Source organism: Encephalitozoon cuniculi, chromosome V (genome assembly GCF_000091225.2).
Source record: "Encephalitozoon cuniculi GB-M1 chromosome V, complete sequence".
NCBI classification, from domain to species: domain Eukaryota; kingdom Fungi; phylum Microsporidia; family Unikaryonidae; genus Encephalitozoon; species Encephalitozoon cuniculi.
The window spans coordinates 24,226-40,574 of record NC_003232.1 but is presented as its reverse complement, the minus strand read 5'-3'; the positions used below and the strand labels follow the sequence as shown (position 1 = coordinate 40,574).

Below are 16,349 nucleotides of genomic sequence, written 5' to 3'. Positions count from 1 at the left end.
ACTTTTCTGAAGCCTTGTGATGCCCGATTTTAGAAGTTGAAATATCTCTTTTTCCATAGTCCCGGATGGAGCAAGAGGAGATCAAGATGATGATTTTGGATGGAGCAAGGGCGCCCCGGCACATAAATGGAGTCTACAAGCTGTATGCAAGCATCTCTGGTAGGGTTTTGCCTCGGTGCGGGGCGAAGATCCCTGCCGGGTTTATGATGAAAATTCCGAGTTGCTATTTTGGAAAGATTCAGAGGACAAGAATAAAAAAGCTTGGAGGGGTTGTGGACAGCGATTATAGAGGAGAGGTATGTGTGCTTGTCTACAATGATACCGACAGGGAGTTTGTGTATGAGAAGGGAGATGAGGTAGGAGAGATGGCGGTTTGCAAGATCGCAACCCCTGAGATTAGAGACGTCAGTTCCAATGAAGCTTCCCTGCAGTAGCAGAGTTTGTTGGCTGTGAGCACCTCAGATGCCGGCGTCTAAGATATTAAAGGTTTAATAAGATCTATTCTCCTCAAAATCCTTTCAGCTGGTTCATCAGTGACGTGGTTTCTTCTTCGACTCTTTTGAGCGTTTCGAGGAGTAGATCCCTCACCTGGCAATCCCTATCTGCCGTGAGGCGTAGGAAGACGTGGGTGTCTGCAGGATGTTCAACCCTGTATGCACTAAACAAGCATCTCTTGTCCTCCAGCAGCTCCTCGGACAGAAGGTTCCCCAGTGTGTGTGTTTCATCCTCTATCCTTAACTCTATTGTGTTGCGAGTGTTTCCCACATAGTTCATTGTTACCTTTCTTGTGCTTGCCATTGGAGGGGATCCAAACGGAATTCTAGAAAGGGTTGTCTCACCCGTGCCTATGGAGATCACCAGCTTTCAGGGGGGCTGAGACAGAATCGACGGAGTGAACATTTAATAAAAATAGCCTGCACCCCAAAAACAAATAGTATAATGTCGAAAAAGGTTTCTATCATAGGTAATGGAAATTGGGGCACTGCAATGGGAAGGCTTCTTGCAAACAACACCGTGGAGAGCACCATATTTGACAAGGACGTTAGGATGTGGGGATGCAGGGAGGAATACGAGGGGAGGTTCCTGAATGACATTATCAACAGTGATAGAATCAACCCCAGATATCTCCCAGGAGTCCATCTTCCCGAAAACCTGAAGGCTGTTGATGACATATGCTCGCTTGCAGACTCTGACGTGCTTGTTTTTGCTCTACCCCACCAATACATGGGGGCCATAGAGCCATTGAAGGGGTTGGTGAAGAGCAGTTGCATCGGAGTGTCGTTGACAAAAGGATTTGTTAGTGCAGAGGATGGAGACATAGATCTAGTAAGCAGATTGATCCACAGGATCTTAGATATAAATGTAAGCGTGGTGATGGGGGCAAACATTGCAAGCCAGGTTGCCCAGGACATGATAAGCGAAGGGACGCTGGGATACACTGATGAAGATGCGGCAGACATAGTGTACAAGCTCTTCAACAGCTATGCATACCGAGTTACCAAGATTAAGGATATATATGGCGTTGAAATCTCAGGAACTCTTAAAAACATTGTCTCAATGGCATATGGGTTTGCAGAAGGTCTTGGATATTGCACCAACACAAAGGTAGCCATATTCCGAAATGGATTTGCCGAGATGAGGAAGTTTTTCAAGTTTTTCTACCCGATGGCCACTACAGAATCCCTGTTCCAGTCATCGGGGGTGGGAGATCTCCTTGTATCCTGTATGTCTGGAAGAAATTTCGGATGTGCAAGACTCATGGCAGAAAAGAGAATGAACCTGAGGGAGGCTGAGGAGTCCATGTGTTTTACGAAGCTCCAGGGGCCAGGCACAGCTCTCATTGTGTATAACTATCTGAGAAGGCAGAAGAGAGTTGATGAGTTTCCTCTTATGAGCACAGTTTACAGAATATGCTATGAAAATGAGGCGTATGATGCTATTTTAGAATGTATTTCCTCCGAGTCGGTCGAAAAATAAAATGGTAAAGCTTTCTTCTGGATACGGAAAACCACCTCAGATCTTGTCTGCGGCCTCTGCAAGAGTCATGGGATTTGCTGTCACCTTCCGATGATGTCTGATTGATGTGACAGGGTTTTAATAGATTAGCAAGATGAACACCTGAAACAAAGACATGCATAAAAATGGTGTAAACAAAGGAAGGGATGGCAAGGGATGAAAAGACAATCTTTCTGTTTGACGTTGATGGAACGCTTTCTGAGTCGAGGGCAAAAATGCCCGAGAAGATGGGAAAGATGCTAGAGTCGCTCAGAAGGAAGGTTCGGATAGGATTTGTCGGGGGATCAGACCTTGCAAAGCAGAAGGAGCAAGTCGGGGATAATATTCTTGAGATATTTGACTACGGGTTTCCGGAAAACGGCGTCAGCTTTTATAAGAATGGGACTCTGGAGTCCCAGGAGAAGATAATCGATGTGCTTGGAGAGGAATTTTACAAGGAGTTTGCCAACTTTGTTCTTCGGTATCTCAGTGATATAGATCTTCCTATAAAGAGAGGCAACTTCATCGAGTATAGAAACTCCATGATCAACATCAGTCCAATAGGAAGAAACTGCAGCCGTGAGGAACGCATGAAGTTTTTTGAGCTTGACAAGAAGGAGAAGTTTAGGGAAAAGATGGTTACAGCGATGAGAGATAGATTCAAGGACAGTTGCTTGGTATTTTCTATCGGAGGGCAGATATCCATCGACTGCTTCCCAAAGGGCTGGGATAAGACATACTGCCTAAGGCATATAAAGAAAGAGGGTGTCGAAAACGTGTACTTCTTTGGGGACATGACTATGGAAGGGGGAAACGATTACGAAATCTATAACCACAAGGATGTTCATGGAATAAGTGTTGGAAACCCCGACGACACCTACAGAAAGGTAGACCAAGCACTAAAAAAGATCGGACTTGGGGGATTGGAAGAAAATTAAACAATGTTGATTCTGTTTGGTCTTCAATAGAAGAAAGGATTAATAAAGAAAAGAGTGTTTTAATTAGTTATGGCATCGATTGCCTCCTGTTGCCCAACGCTAGCCGTCTGATGGCTCTTGATTGTCTTGACCTTTCTAACACAGCAATTCTGCAGAGGGAATATCTCACTTCCTAGCTCCTCAATCCTCTTTCCAACAGTCTCATTCGCAAGCTTCTTCATGATCTTCTGAACATCGCACCCACTCAGCTCTTCTTCAATAACGTCAAACATAATCTTTCTGATCTTCTTCTCATCGGAATGCTTAACATAGCATGTCTTCTTGACATATCCTGGATGCCGTCTGGTAACACCCATGACGAACACCCTGAAAACGCTTCCGTCCTTAGCAACTATGTCCTTTTGTGCCTCAATAAGGGTGTGCCATTTCTTGATCATCGCCTTGTGCTTGTCAGACGTCAGTTCCATCCCATCAAAGAATCCAACACACTCGCTTCCCTTGATGTCCCCTATCTTGAATATAAACTTGCGGTGTCCAACATCATTGTTTCCGGTAAGATCGGCCTGGTTGACGTCATATCTCCTTCCTATCATGTTCATGTAGGAGTTCTTACCTGCAGACTTCGTCATCAAGGTCTTTCCGTTGATGTTGTTCGGGAAAATGGACGGAGATCGGAGAGTGTACCACTCCTTCCTTGCAAATGCATTCTGTCCACTCTTCTTCTTGGCCTTTCCCTTCTTATTTCCCTGTGGGTATGAACCTGGTGGTTGTATCGCCTAGAAATTAGATGTGTTCTCCCAAATTCCACTTACCATTTCCTGGGGTGGCGCAAATTTTTGCTTTTACTACTCTCTGCCAGTATTCACGGAACCCCGAGGAGGTCACCATGTCTCAGACTGAAATACAATTCTTTTTCCATACACATCTTCGAGTAGCTTCTTAACCTCCCTATTTAGCCTTGAATTTCCGCTTACAAATATTAAATACTGGTCGACGTCTTCAACAGGGCTTTTTCTGAAAACATCCTGTACATACACCTTGTCATCCCTGGATGCAGCGGTAAACATCCGGACGTTCCTGCCGGTCCACTCGTCAGGATACAGAAAGTCCTTGTTCTTGTACCGAAATCCATAGAATATAACAATTTCCTTGTCCTTGAACTCGTTGACACAGGCTCTTGGAAGCGTTATTCCGGTCCCTGTGCATACAAATAGCAGCTTGTCCGAGTCGAAGTACAAGTTGCTCCTTTCAACACCTATTTTTATTACATCGTTTAGACTGAGGCTCATCAAGTATTCAGAGCAAACACCTCTTCGAGGCTCAGAAAGAAAAGTTGTATACCTTACAATCGCAACAGTAATGTGGTATAAGCCCTTTTTCTTCGTTACCGAAAAGAACCTTGGATACATGGCGGGTACAAAGCTCTTGAGAAATCCAATGTCAACTTTTATCCTCAGATCCTTAAGGACCTCAAACACCGTTCTCCTCGCTCGAATTACATAGTCATGATACAAGTCATAGTCCTGTGCAATCTCCTCTATTTTCAAAAGGATTTCTTCCTCCGTCCTGTTCTTCTGGCCCAGAAAATGCCTAAGTGCAAAAAAAAACGGTTGGTGAGGCTGCGAGTTGAAATCTACCACATTCTGCAGCATCCATACAGACGAAACCCCATCTAGATCCCCGTCCCCTATGCCGTTGTAGCTCATGAACTCCCTGTAGTTGTAGTTCTCGGGGAGAAGGGACAGGCAGTCGCCCGGAAAGAATTCTTTGTAGTCGGGGATATCAAATACAAACTCCACTATCTTTTGAAAATGGTCGTCAGGTGTCAATACCCTCTTCTCAACTAGCCTTGAAACGTACCTCTTGGGTTGGGTGGAAATGAAGTCCGTACACGGTCTTGATATGTAAGTCCTCAGGTAGGCCGTAAGCTCCAACAGCCAGGGCCTGAAATCAGAAAGAAATCCTTCTCTGTCCTGGGAATCTCCGCTTCCTCTTCTTATTACTGGCCTTGCGCCCAGCATCCTGAGTCTATTGAAAAGCCTTTTGGAGCAGTAGTTGAATTTTTCATATGAGGAATCTCCAAGACCAAAAACAGCAAAGCTCAGATGTGACAAAATAGTGCTGGGGAGATCGTCCCTAGACAAAAACGACCAGAACTTGGTCATGTTGAATGGCTCCGCCCCGTCTCCATGTGTTGAGCAGACAAATATAATAAGGTCTATGTCAAGGATCTTCTCGATGTCGAGGAGATCCATTTCCATCACCAAGCACGCATCCTTCTGGCCTGGGCTGTACAAAAAAGCATCCAAGTTGTATATTGTTTTTGCATCATATCCATGCATAATTGCTCTTGCTATTAAGTTGCTAACGTAGATTGCCGTCCCCGTCTGCGAACCATAGAGAATAGGAATCATCAGGGGAGGATGGTCCCAAAATATAAGCACAAGGAGATATTCAGAGCCATGGCAGTCCCTATGGAGCCAGTTGACATACACATGTATTATGCCGAGAGAGCCGCAAAGTTCTTAAAATCAAGAGATACAAGGAGACAGGTTGAGGAGATCAAAAGAATGGAAGCAACGGTTGCCATCCTTGACTTCTGCGGGAAGACTCCGCTGGTATACAAATTGTTTGCAGGAGTGGAGAAAGAGGTCTTTGTTGTATACGATGTTTCCAAGTGTAAGGAGAGAATAGGAGAGGTTGTCAGGAAACACGACCTGGTCTATGTCCTTGAAGATGTCGAGAGCATGGAGAAGAACATTTTCTATGGAAACAAAAGGGCCATCTTTCTCTTATTCGATAGATTCAAATTCATCCGATGCATATAAGGATGCCGCACGAAAACTTTTCAATGGCATCTACTTGGAGCAGTTGAATTTCAGGAGTATCTTCTAGCCCATTGAAGAAACTGTATGAAGACGCATTTCAATCTGAAGAAGCAAATGAAACCGATACTGACGGCTGGAATGCCAAAAAGGCAAGGCGACATGTTGTATACACAGTATAACAATCTTATAATTGAGACTGATGTCAAGACATTCAGAATCGCTAGGGAAATACCGTTTGGGTCGATTAAGTGTTTTGACGTTCGAGATGACTACATGATTGTATGCTCCACAGAAATAGTTGTATACAATCTTGTGCGTGGAATGGCTGAGGAAGTTGTTTCTCTTTCAAGGTCCGAGGCATGTGCAGTGTTTATTGATGAGCTGGTAGTTTCTGGTGAAAAGCCAAGTGTCTTGTCGGCTGTGGTTGGCGGGGTTGACGGCTCTGTCTCCAAGATAGATCTGGTTAACAGGACGCCTGTGTGGTCGTATAAGATGGAGAATATGATAGTGAGGCTGGCCGGACTTGGGGGCATGGTGTGCTCAGCTGATTCCAACGAGTTGTGGATTTACAAAGGAGGGGATGAACTTCTGAAATATCAGGAGCCGGATGTTGTTGGAATAGCATACAACGGACGGGATGTTTGCACAGTTTCAAGAGAAGGGATTTTGGCTATTTTGGAGAAGTCCAAGCGGATATCGCTGGGCATGGGATGTGATTTTATGACTGGGGATGATGAACACCTATACGTGTGCAGAGGTCGCATGATCTACGTATATGATTACGATGGTAAGGTCCAGTATAGAAAAGATATTTTGGGAGAAGAAAGGCAAGGTATGGAGAGTGTGGTGAGACTGAGGAAGGAAGACGACAGCTTTGAGGATGAGAGTGAAGAAAATGGATCGCCAAATGGAAAGGAGTGGAGCGGGACCCGTGGGTCAAGTAGTAATGACTGTTACGAGGATGAAAGCGGGACCGATGATGGACTTAAGAGAAGGAGGCAGACAGTTGACATGAGGAACAATAGCCCGAAGGAAACTGTCGAAGCAGACGATGGAATGGCCATTGAGGGCATGTCAAAGGACATTATATTAACTAACGAACAGGAGATATTTCTTGTTGATGAAGGAACGATTGTTTCTGCTATTATTGGAAACAATGATGAAGTGACGGACATGAAACGATGGAACGATGTATTGTTTGTTGCCACCAACAGTGGAAGGTTAAGATATACATTTATTGATACCTGTCCGGGGAGCTATGCATTCCGGGGACATATTGTCCCTGCTCACGACGAGGCGATTATGTCCCTATCGATCAGCGGAGACTTTCTAATGACGGGCTCACGAGACAAAAAAGCCATTCTTTGGAAGATTTCCTTGAGGGATGCAGAGAATGGGCAAGAGAAGAGCCTATCCCTGAAAATGATCAACACACTGGAGAACAGCCTTGGGGGGATCAATGGATGTGTTCTCGGGGCCTCCATTTTTGTATTGGTTGGAAGTGACCAGATTCTCCAGATATGGGACTACAGAGACAATGTGTTCATGGAGAGAATCCACGACAAGGAGATTAACGGGGTCGAAATAAATGAAGAGAGGAAGCTTATTGCAACATGTTCTCAGGACAAGAATGCAAAGATTCTGGACTTTGAGGGAAGAGTTCTCCATGTTCTTTCTGGACATACAAAGGGTGTGTGGTGTGTAAGCTTTGGAAAGAATCTTATGGCAACATGCTCTGCAGATACCACAGTGAAGATTTGGAAGATAGAGACTTTTGAGTGCACTGGAACCCTTTCTGGGCATAGAAGTGCTGTGTTGAAGGCGCAGTTTTACCGAAACGACGAAAAGTTGGTTTCCGGATGTGCAACAGGGGAAATGAAGGTTTGGAATGTCAAGAAGAAGATATGTGAGATGAATCTTGATGTTCATAGAGATCGGGTGTGGGCTTTTATCAACACGCCACTGCTCATAACATCCGGAAACGGGTCGATAGCCTTTTTTGAAGACGACTCTCTTGAGGTAGCAAACAGTATGATAGAGAAGAAGAATGAGAAAGAGATGCAGGCTATCGAGGTGGAGAGATGCCTAAGAAACAATCTGAATGTCAAGGCTGCAGAGATACTCTCCAGGACCGATGACTACAAGGTGCTGTTTAAAACGCTGGTAAGGTGCTATAAAGAGAGGTCAGATGAGGTTTTCAGTATCTTTGAGGATAAGCCGAAAATGCTCTTTGATGTTATTTTGAAGCAAGGGACATTCAAGAACTGTGTTGTTATACAGTGGCTTCTGGAAGAGGCTCTTAAGAGGAGATGGAGGATGAGCGACGAGGTTGCAGGGAAAATACATAAGATTCTAGAGAAGCACTCCCGCTCCATAGATGGGATTTACTCAACCCTACTCGGATTTACGATCTTTGAGAGGAGAATCTGATGCAGTTGTTTTATTTCCGATGCCGAGCCTGAAAGTGCATGTAGGCATTGGGTACCTCCGAAACAACATACTGATTGAATTAATGATACGTGTTTCATGTTCCTCTTATTATTATTTTCGCCAGATAAACACATGGAAAGCATGAGAAGCCGATTTTGCTCTACGCTTGGGCAGGTTTACAAGATAATTGGGTCCTCGCCTCTAGTTCCTGTGTTTTTGTCTCTAACATACTTCACAAGGGGAATAAAGACAGGATACTACACATACGGAATAATTGCATCGGGAATTCTGCTGGGACTGTCTCTATATGTCGTCGAATACATAGGAAAGAAAAGAGAGGAAGAAGAAAGACCGAAGTCTTTGGGGGACATATCGAAGGGATTTTCAAGGCCGTTATCTGAGGCTGTCGATGTGTTGGCAATATTGTCGAAGTACACAACGCTTCTCATCATAGTAGATGTATTTTTCAATGTGCTGTTCATCTACTTCCCCTTTCTGGACGAGATCAGGAAATCGATGGCTGTATACAAGATATTATTTGGCCTGGGATCTGCGTTGGTGGGGCTGACCTTATATGTTTTTTCTACGTTCAGCAGGAAGATGTTTCTTGCCGTCTCCGCGTCGGCCAGTATTCTCTTTGTAGCTGCAGTGGTGATTGGATACTTCCTAGGGATGAACTCTGCCCTTTCGAAGCCGTCGTACTCTCGGGGAAATCTTCTCCCATCATTCTTCTGGGTAACCACCATAGCATTCTATACGATGGAGTTCGTGTCCGGGGGAGTCAAGATCGTAGGCGAGTCGACGCACAGGGAGAGTGCAAAGTATGTAGCTGCTGGAAGCATGCTATCTGTTTCTGGAATGTATCTGATTCTACTGCACTCGGCAGGATGGATAAGATCCAACTACAACTCGCTTGACATCCTAAATCTCATATTCCTCAAGTCATCCAAGCTTAACACTTACCTGCGAAAGTCCACGATTGATAAGTATTGCATTACAACCAAGGCGATGTGCATCTTCATTCCAGTCATATGCATTTCTCTGTTTGTGACGCAGTTTGATGCCTTCATTGAGTCCTTCAAGAACTTGGTGAACGCAGAAAATGACAACAAGCTATGGCTCCTGTCTCTCCTTATGTTGAGTATAGTATTTATACAGGTCTTATTCAATGAAATGATAGGGACATTCCACTTCTATGTGGTGCTGGTCGTGATTGGAATGACTCCCCTGCTAGTATATCATCCATTCATATGCTATATCTTTGCATCTCGAAAGATCAAGTTCTTCACAGCAGTCTGCATCCTTGCAATAATATTCACAAGCGCGACCCTGGTAGGAACCATAAGGACACTGATAGACATTCTACAGAAGAATTGAGTCTTCCTATTGGGAATAGGATCACACACAGGACAATTAAAGTCTTTAATCAACTCTGCCTTGTTTGGTTCACTTTAGATTCAGCCTCCTATATCCACCGCCCGACTGGCCTTTCTCCTCCCCGCAGTTGGGGCAGTTATTTGAGTCAAACGTAGTGGCCACATCGCACTTATGGCATCTGTAATCTCCGATGCTTCCTAGATTTCTTCTGCAACTGCTACAGGCAAGATACGGACTGCTGCTTCCGCATGGAATGCATGAAATGTAGCATATATGGAAGGCGTATTTGTCGTATCTGTATTCGGAATCGGCCATAGTTCCGCAGTAAGGACACAGGATTTTCTTTGGAGGCTCGGGATACCCTTCCGGGGTGTCTATCTTCTTCGGCGTAGACTTACATCCACATGTGAAATAGCAAAGGTCGCTGCAGCACCACATGCCAAACTCGCCTCTTTCTTCTAATATCTTTTTGGTCTCAGAATCTCCAGTTCCACTGGATGGATCGGAGTCTCGGCAACCAATTGCATATGGAAACGATGTCTAGGAAGTCATTTTCTGACGATGCTGAGTAGCATTGACTTGTTTAGTTTTCCCATCCTTAGTGTCAGGTCGATACTTTTCTTGAGCTTGTAGAGCTCGGTCCCTTGTGCTCTCGACGACCCGAAGTAGAAGACAATGAACCTCAGCCATCTGATTGCTGTCAGGTGATGCATGGAATTGTCAAGCATTCTTGATATTGCTGGCCTTAGACTATCAACCAAGGCTGTGTCTAGATGTTTGACAACCCCCTCGATTCTATCGGCTGGGCAGGAAAGCACGACTTCTTTTATGACCTCATATTTGTTAATCCTTAAGGACCCTATTGCAGCCTTCAAATACTCCTGTCCACTCAGATATCCTCTTATGGATTCCGGTGTTAGGGACACGTCCAAACGAATCGGAATAAACTTGATAAACGAGGGCTCGTAGATGCTTATGCCTTCTCTAGTGAGAATATAAAATGCTCTCTGGTTGCTGCTGTGCATTATTTTCAGAACTTCAATGACTCTTGCCTTGTCAAAGGGCTTAGAGGACTCTTTTCCAAGGGCTTCCTTATAGTTTTCCCACTCCCTGTTATCTGAAACGCGAAGCACCTGAACGACATCACCTGTATCTGCCGATATTATCTTTATGGAGTTTGCCTCTCCTCCAGAGATGATGAACTTATTGTCGAACGTGAGGTCGAGGCTTTCTATAGGCTTTTCGCTGATGAAAACTTCGTTTCTTTTCCTAGCCTTTAAAGACGCTTTGATTCCTCTTTCATAGTTTAGGTTCGAGTCGTAAATGGCCAGCTCATCCACCGTAGCAACACAAAGCCTGCGGTTCCTCACCGAAAATCCTGTGGCCATTTTTCTGATCTGTAGCTCTTCAACCGTCTGGGAATACACATTCCATCTCCTAACTGTGTTGTCATAGGACAATGTGTACAAGGAATCTCCATCCCATTTCATTCTAAATACAGGTCCCTCGTGCCCTTTCAGCACATCAATCTCCTTTCCCCTCTGAAGATCTACCACTTTTATGGCATAGTGGTTGAAGTCAGCAATAAATAGCAGAAGATTGTCATCACTAACTTCAGAGGCAGATATCCTTGCAGGAATCTGGAATGACCTGTAACAAACTCCATTTTTCATGTCCCAAATAGACACTCTTCCATCCAAGCAGAGACACAGGACAGAGTTCTGGAGGATGTGTACACTGAACACGGCATGCGTGGCATTTGGATCCGAAAAGGTGTGGATGCATCTCTGCTCATCATATATCCTTACCTTCTTGTCAGAGCACCCTGCAGCTATCACGTCCTTTTTTACATCCATTGATGCTATCCGGGGAAGATCCAGCTCAAACACAAACAAGTTAAGAACCAGGTTGTATATACCGATGAACCTAGGCCCTTTCACTGCAATGGAATCCCCAGATAAGGACATGTCCAGGATCTTGTGTCCCACTGATGCACAATGAACCACTTCCTGCCCGCTATAAATAAATAGGTTCTCCTCAGACTCCTTGTCTGTGGCAATAGCCACAAGGCCTAAGTGGCAGCTGGAGGCTAGCACCTTTGAGTTGAGATATATAATCCCCTTATAGGTAACATTCTCTCCGTCTATCGTAAAGTACAGTATAGAGCCGTCCTCGCCGACAACAACCAGCTCATTATTCTCTGCTCCAAGGACATATGCCGCTACCGGAGTGCTCATCGTGTTGCATATTCGTGTAGACCGATTGCCAGAAATATCAAACAGCCGGACCGTGCAATCTCTACTTGTTGTTATTACCCGGCTGTCATCTATAAACTTGACGCTTATGATATCCAGAAAATGCCCAAGATTCCTCGAATGCTGTTTGAAAAGAGGGAGCTTGAACTCCTTGGGGATGTGCCATACCTCGAGCATGTTCGAGCACCCAGCCACTATCAGATTCTTGCTGGTATCTATACAAGAAAATCCTCGTTTGAGAGATCCTACCATCCTGTTTTCATTGCTCATGTACATCCTTTCTTCGGTAACTACAAAGAATTTTTCGGATATACTGAAGCCGGTAATGGTTCCTCCAACATCGCAGATCTTGGTATATTTCCTACCGGAAACCCTGAACAGGTGGTTATTTGATGAGAAGTACACGTCGCCGTCGTAATGGAGCCCTCTTGCTTCCGACTCTGTTGGAATGACTGCCTTCAGCCTGTATTCCCTCATTGCGTGGGTAATTTTTTGACTGGGGAAGAAGCTTCAAGAAGAAGGAAAAACAGAAGCTCTGACGCATAGTATCTATTCGGTAGGATGTCAAAGGACGCACGGCAGGGTGGTTGCGGCTGGTTTGGCCTGATTTATATTCGATAGATCCAAAGCCCCGGGATATGTCAAACACTGTGACGGTGACCAAGGTAAAGTTGAAGCTGGTACAAAAAAAACCAAGACATGTAACATGGACAGAGGAGACCGTTGACAACGAGGGATTGGGGAAGAAGAAAAGCAAGATATGCTGTATATACTGCTCCAAGGGCAAGGACAGGGACAAGAACAAGTATGAGAGACTGTAAGACCGGCTCTTGCCAAGGGCGCATGAGTGCTCGGCTAACAGCTTCGAGCTAGAGTGGCCGTTCACCCATCGGCTATAAGGAATAAAATCTGTTAAATATCAAGCCCCTTAATGAAAGGACTCTCTGTTAACGATGTCTTTTCCACAAGGGAAGAAGCAGAGAAGGCTCTGGCGGAACATGCTGTGCGAAACAACCTCAACTATGACCTCGAGGAAACACCCAAGTCTGTTGCCGTACTGTGCAAGGGAAGAGAGGAGTTTGGCTGCGAGGCCAGAGTAGTTGCACAGTTAAGAAAGAAGGACGGAGTATTCGTGGTGAAGAGAGTTAGACTGGCACATAAATGCCCAGCAGTGACATCGAAGTATGGATCTCCCGACGAGATGGTTCGAACTGAGGTGCACAGGGTAATAGGAGACAGAAATGCAAGAATAGGGGAAGTCATATCTATTCTGGCAGATATGAATATAAAAATGGGGTACTTTTCTGTCTGGAAGGCCATGAGGCAAGGAGACGAAACGGAGAAGGAGAACATAAAGGAGGGCTTGGCAGGGGAGAATGGAAAGGGGGATCTGTTTGACAGGGCCCTTGAAGAGCTTTCCCGGGAGTTCTTGGAACTTAATCCTGATGCGGCTGCTCGGTATCGAGGGAAAATGTTCTTTTTCTCCTTCCCCTCTTATCTTGAGATTCTTGTCCCAATTGTTGAGATAAGAATATATAAGAGGACAGAGGGGTTTGTCATTCTAGGGGTGCTTCGAGATCCAGCATGGTTTCCGGTTGTTTATTCCTGCGTGGTTTCTGACCTTGCAGATAGAGACGATGCATTTGGATACTTTGTTGACTCGATGCCCAGCCTGTTCTTCCTTGTGGACTTCGATGTCCATCTCATCCGTGTTCTTAAAGAAAAGGACAGAGAGTTTTTTGTAAAAACCCGTGACATATGCAAGTTCTATTACAACAGGGGCAAGTCTATTGATGCTGTAGAGGATGTCTGGAACAAGTGTAACAACGATAGAGAATGGAGTACTCCGGAGCTTGCCTTTATAGATAGAAAGAGGTACTTGAGGAACTGTTGTGAAGTGGACATGCTTGGGCTACAGAACACAAGTGAATGCGATGTCGAATTCATTGGTCTGGGGATTTTCAATCTCCCGTTCTTTGATTGCATCAATGCGATTCTGAAGCTCATTAGCGACAATCTGAAGCAGAGGAAGAAGATTAATCTTGGGGAAGGAAAGCATCTATTCGGCAACAATGTCATAAGTAGGATAGAAAAGAATACCTCTATGGAGGTTGCAGACAGCTTCTACAATGTTGATCTACAGAATCAAACATGCACATGCGGGAGATTTCAGGAATTTCTAATACCGTGTCCCCATGCCTGCAAAAAAATACTTGATTCCGGAGAGGATCCATACTTGTATGTTAGTGACTTGTATTCGAAAGCAAGGCTGCTTAAGCTCAGGGATGTAGTTCCTGTTGTAGATTTGCCGGTGAAGTGTCAATCTGATAGAAATCTGCTTAAACGCGGACCTGGGAGGCCAAAGAAGATACTGGTTAGAGAGCCCCCTGTTGTTAGAAGCTGAAACGTCCACAATCACTAAATTTTTAATACTACACATAGAGGCCGGGCTTTATAAACCTATCTATACACCATTTTTTCCCATTGCTATGTTGACTAGCATATATACAGAACTAAAAAGACAGGCTATCATGCATAGCGCGCCCAAGACTGTGCTCACTGCATATTCTTTTCTTACCGATATGAAGAAAGCAAACGGAAAGAAAAACGATATGAAATTTGTTACGGTTGCACCTGCTATGCTTATTACAAGATCTGCAGACAGGTCTTTAACCAGGGCCAATAAGAAGCAAAGCAGAATCAGAGCGGTCATCAGAAAAATACGAGTGCCATCCGTTCTTCGCCCCGGCGGAAGGACACTGAGTATGGTGGTTACCAACGGGTTCAGCTGCATTGGGAAACTTCCAACAAAGATCAGAATGCACCCGTACACTGCGGCTCTCGAGGATAGGAGGTATCTGTCAATGGTGTGAGATAGCTGGATGTTGATTAGAGAGTCTCTATCTGCAAGTACTTTCAGTAGATCTCCATTAAGCCTGTTTCCAAAGAGCGAGTATCCGAGGTGCCCTATCGACCCATAGATCAATCCCCCTCCAATCCCACAGCATATCGATACAAACCTGATCTTTCCTATTGAATTGCTTGACATTTCGTTCAGAACCTTTACCATGTTGGACTGGCATGCCATTGCAGTTATAAAGATCGGAATCGAAAAGGAAAAGCCATTGGCGAGAGAAGTTGCTTCGTAGGAAGAGCGTCCAGGATAGAAAAGGAGGTTATAGAACACAAGGAGGAAGATGAAGTATACAATCGAAATGATCATGGCAAGTGACACGTATTTCAGGCTAGAAAGGTTTTTGTGAGAAGAAAGAATAAAGAACGGGATTAGGAGAATGACCACGATTCCCTTTCTGACAGTCTCAGGGTCAGGCCAAATAGGTAGTAACATCGGAAATGCAACCACAATCAAATCAGAAAGATATCTGTAAAGACAGACATTTGCAGTAAGACTATTTACAATAACAAATGCATCGAGGACATGCTTGAACCTGGGAGATATGCAGACACCAAGTGATGAATATGTTTGGCCCACGGGCATCTTCATTGCAGAGTAGGAGATACAGTACAGAGAGAACGACGTGAGTGAGGAGATGAGAAAGATGACGCCCCATCCGTAAACATATCCAACAAATCTGAATGCAACGGGCGTGAAGTATATGCTTGCGCCCATCATCGATGTTATCATTACTACTATAGCAGAATATTCTGTCAACAACTTTGACATTTTCTTTGAAAAAACTATAAGGGACTTGGAAGTAAACATTAATCGCAGGAGAAGGCAAGACATAACCAGCACTAGAAATTAAGGAATTCAATTAGTTGTAGTCGCAGAGTCCTCGGGGATAAGCTTGCTGGTTGCGAACATTACAATGCGAAGATAGTCATAGATGTTCACGCACTCATCACTCTCCCCTTCAAAAATAGAAATGTTCTCCTTCATGCCGATTCTCCTCAGATGCTCTCTTGTGTACTCATTGGACTCGTCCTTCACCTTATCAAGATAGCTCTTGTACTCCGAAAGATCAAGCCTTTCCTTGAGGAGAATATAAATAAAGGCATGGGACACCGCAGTGGCGATATCACTCTTATTCTTGTCCTTCAACTCCTCGTTCTTATTCTCATCATCAGCTTTTTGGGTCCTGTCCTCCTTCATGGAGATTGCAATGTCAAGGATATTCAGGTTAAGTATTTCTTCCAAATCCTTCTCTACATTCCTATTCTTAAATAGGGTCCTGGTAGCTGCATCCAACCCGTTTCTTAGGTGGACTTCCTTACCAGAGACACTGTCTTTGATACAAACACCTTCTACACACGAATCGCACACAACCCCCTCGTCCAGAGTTGATAGGAACCTGTATAGGAAGCTGAAGAAGACAGATCCCTCTATAACATCGCCACTGTCAGAGAACTTTCCTCTGAGCTTAGACTTGTCAAAGGCTGCATTTGCTGTCTTATCGTCCATAAATATGTAATAGAAGTTGTACAGGAGATATCCCGTTACAAACACTACTACAAACAAGGCACTGGTGATAACAGCAAGCTTCTTTGGTTTCATCATTATGGGC

General features: G+C 44.5%; 15 protein-coding genes across 15 annotated transcripts; 8 read left to right on the top strand and 7 right to left on the bottom strand.

Annotated features, from left to right (window-relative positions):
* Positions 1-65: 65 nt before the first annotated feature.
* ECU05_0280 (deoxyuridine 5'triphosphate nucleotidohydrolase) lies at positions 66-434 on the top strand (the record flags this gene model as incomplete). Its single annotated transcript, NM_001041234.1, has 1 exon — positions 66-434. One exon carries the CDS (start codon positions 66-68, stop codon positions 432-434), a length of 369 nt encoding a protein of 122 aa, NP_597368.1.
* A 73-nt stretch (positions 435-507) lies between these two features.
* ECU05_0275 (DNA-directed RNA polymerase II core subunit RPB11) lies at positions 508-798 on the bottom strand (the record flags this gene model as incomplete). Its single annotated transcript, NM_001041233.1, has 1 exon — positions 508-798. One exon carries the CDS (start codon positions 796-798, stop codon positions 508-510), a length of 291 nt encoding a protein of 96 aa, NP_597367.1.
* Positions 799-939: 141 nt separating this feature from the next.
* ECU05_0270 (glycerol 3 phosphate dehydrogenase) lies at positions 940-1,977 on the top strand (the record flags this gene model as incomplete). The annotated part of the gene is made up of 1 exon (NM_001041232.1): positions 940-1,977. One exon carries the CDS (start codon positions 940-942, stop codon positions 1,975-1,977), a length of 1,038 nt encoding a protein of 345 aa, NP_597366.1.
* Positions 1,978-2,162: 185 nt separating this feature from the next.
* On the top strand, positions 2,163-2,933 carry ECU05_0260 (phosphomannomutase SEC53; the record flags this gene model as incomplete). The annotated part of the gene is made up of 1 exon (NM_001041231.1): positions 2,163-2,933. The coding sequence occupies one exon, from the start codon at positions 2,163-2,165 to the stop codon at positions 2,931-2,933; it is 771 nt and encodes a 256-aa protein (NP_597365.1).
* A 59-nt stretch (positions 2,934-2,992) lies between these two features.
* On the bottom strand, positions 2,993-3,748 carry ECU05_0250 (40S ribosomal protein S0; the record flags this gene model as incomplete). The annotated part of the gene is made up of 2 exons (NM_001041230.2): positions 2,993-3,709; positions 3,746-3,748. The coding sequence occupies 2 exons, from the start codon at positions 3,746-3,748 to the stop codon at positions 2,993-2,995; spliced, it is 720 nt and encodes a 239-aa protein (NP_597364.2).
* A 66-nt stretch (positions 3,749-3,814) lies between these two features.
* On the bottom strand, positions 3,815-5,347 carry ECU05_0240 (NADPH-cytochrome P450 reductase; the record flags this gene model as incomplete). The annotated part of the gene is made up of 1 exon (NM_001041229.1): positions 3,815-5,347. The coding sequence occupies one exon, from the start codon at positions 5,345-5,347 to the stop codon at positions 3,815-3,817; it is 1,533 nt and encodes a 510-aa protein (NP_597363.1).
* Positions 5,348-5,407: 60 nt separating this feature from the next.
* On the top strand, positions 5,408-5,761 carry ECU05_0230 (uncharacterized protein; the record flags this gene model as incomplete). The annotated part of the gene is made up of 1 exon (NM_001041228.2): positions 5,408-5,761. The coding sequence occupies one exon, from the start codon at positions 5,408-5,410 to the stop codon at positions 5,759-5,761; it is 354 nt and encodes a 117-aa protein (NP_597362.2).
* An 84-nt stretch (positions 5,762-5,845) lies between these two features.
* ECU05_0220 (uncharacterized protein) lies at positions 5,846-8,191 on the top strand (the record flags this gene model as incomplete). Its single annotated transcript, NM_001041227.1, has 1 exon — positions 5,846-8,191. The coding sequence occupies one exon, from the start codon at positions 5,846-5,848 to the stop codon at positions 8,189-8,191; it is 2,346 nt and encodes a 781-aa protein (NP_597361.1).
* A 132-nt stretch (positions 8,192-8,323) lies between these two features.
* ECU05_0210 (uncharacterized protein) lies at positions 8,324-9,568 on the top strand (the record flags this gene model as incomplete). The annotated part of the gene is made up of 1 exon (NM_001041226.2): positions 8,324-9,568. One exon carries the CDS (start codon positions 8,324-8,326, stop codon positions 9,566-9,568), a length of 1,245 nt encoding a protein of 414 aa, NP_597360.2.
* Positions 9,569-9,637: 69 nt separating this feature from the next.
* ECU05_0200 (uncharacterized protein) lies at positions 9,638-10,006 on the bottom strand (the record flags this gene model as incomplete). Its single annotated transcript, NM_001041225.1, has 1 exon — positions 9,638-10,006. One exon carries the CDS (start codon positions 10,004-10,006, stop codon positions 9,638-9,640), a length of 369 nt encoding a protein of 122 aa, NP_597359.1.
* Positions 10,007-10,116: 110 nt separating this feature from the next.
* ECU05_0190 (uncharacterized protein) lies at positions 10,117-12,300 on the bottom strand (the record flags this gene model as incomplete). Its single annotated transcript, NM_001041224.1, has 1 exon — positions 10,117-12,300. The coding sequence occupies one exon, from the start codon at positions 12,298-12,300 to the stop codon at positions 10,117-10,119; it is 2,184 nt and encodes a 727-aa protein (NP_597358.1).
* Positions 12,301-12,461: 161 nt separating this feature from the next.
* On the top strand, positions 12,462-12,644 carry ECU05_0185 (uncharacterized protein; the record flags this gene model as incomplete). The annotated part of the gene is made up of 1 exon (NM_001415617.1): positions 12,462-12,644. The coding sequence occupies one exon, from the start codon at positions 12,462-12,464 to the stop codon at positions 12,642-12,644; it is 183 nt and encodes a 60-aa protein (NP_001402562.1).
* Positions 12,645-12,754: 110 nt separating this feature from the next.
* On the top strand, positions 12,755-14,227 carry ECU05_0180 (uncharacterized protein; the record flags this gene model as incomplete). Its single annotated transcript, NM_001041223.1, has 1 exon — positions 12,755-14,227. One exon carries the CDS (start codon positions 12,755-12,757, stop codon positions 14,225-14,227), a length of 1,473 nt encoding a protein of 490 aa, NP_597357.1.
* A 60-nt stretch (positions 14,228-14,287) lies between these two features.
* ECU05_0160 (uncharacterized protein) lies at positions 14,288-15,508 on the bottom strand (the record flags this gene model as incomplete). The annotated part of the gene is made up of 1 exon (NM_001041222.2): positions 14,288-15,508. The coding sequence occupies one exon, from the start codon at positions 15,506-15,508 to the stop codon at positions 14,288-14,290; it is 1,221 nt and encodes a 406-aa protein (NP_597356.2).
* An 87-nt stretch (positions 15,509-15,595) lies between these two features.
* ECU05_0150 (uncharacterized protein) lies at positions 15,596-16,339 on the bottom strand (the record flags this gene model as incomplete). The annotated part of the gene is made up of 1 exon (NM_001041221.2): positions 15,596-16,339. One exon carries the CDS (start codon positions 16,337-16,339, stop codon positions 15,596-15,598), a length of 744 nt encoding a protein of 247 aa, NP_597355.2.
* Between the last annotated feature and the right edge of the window lie 10 nt (positions 16,340-16,349).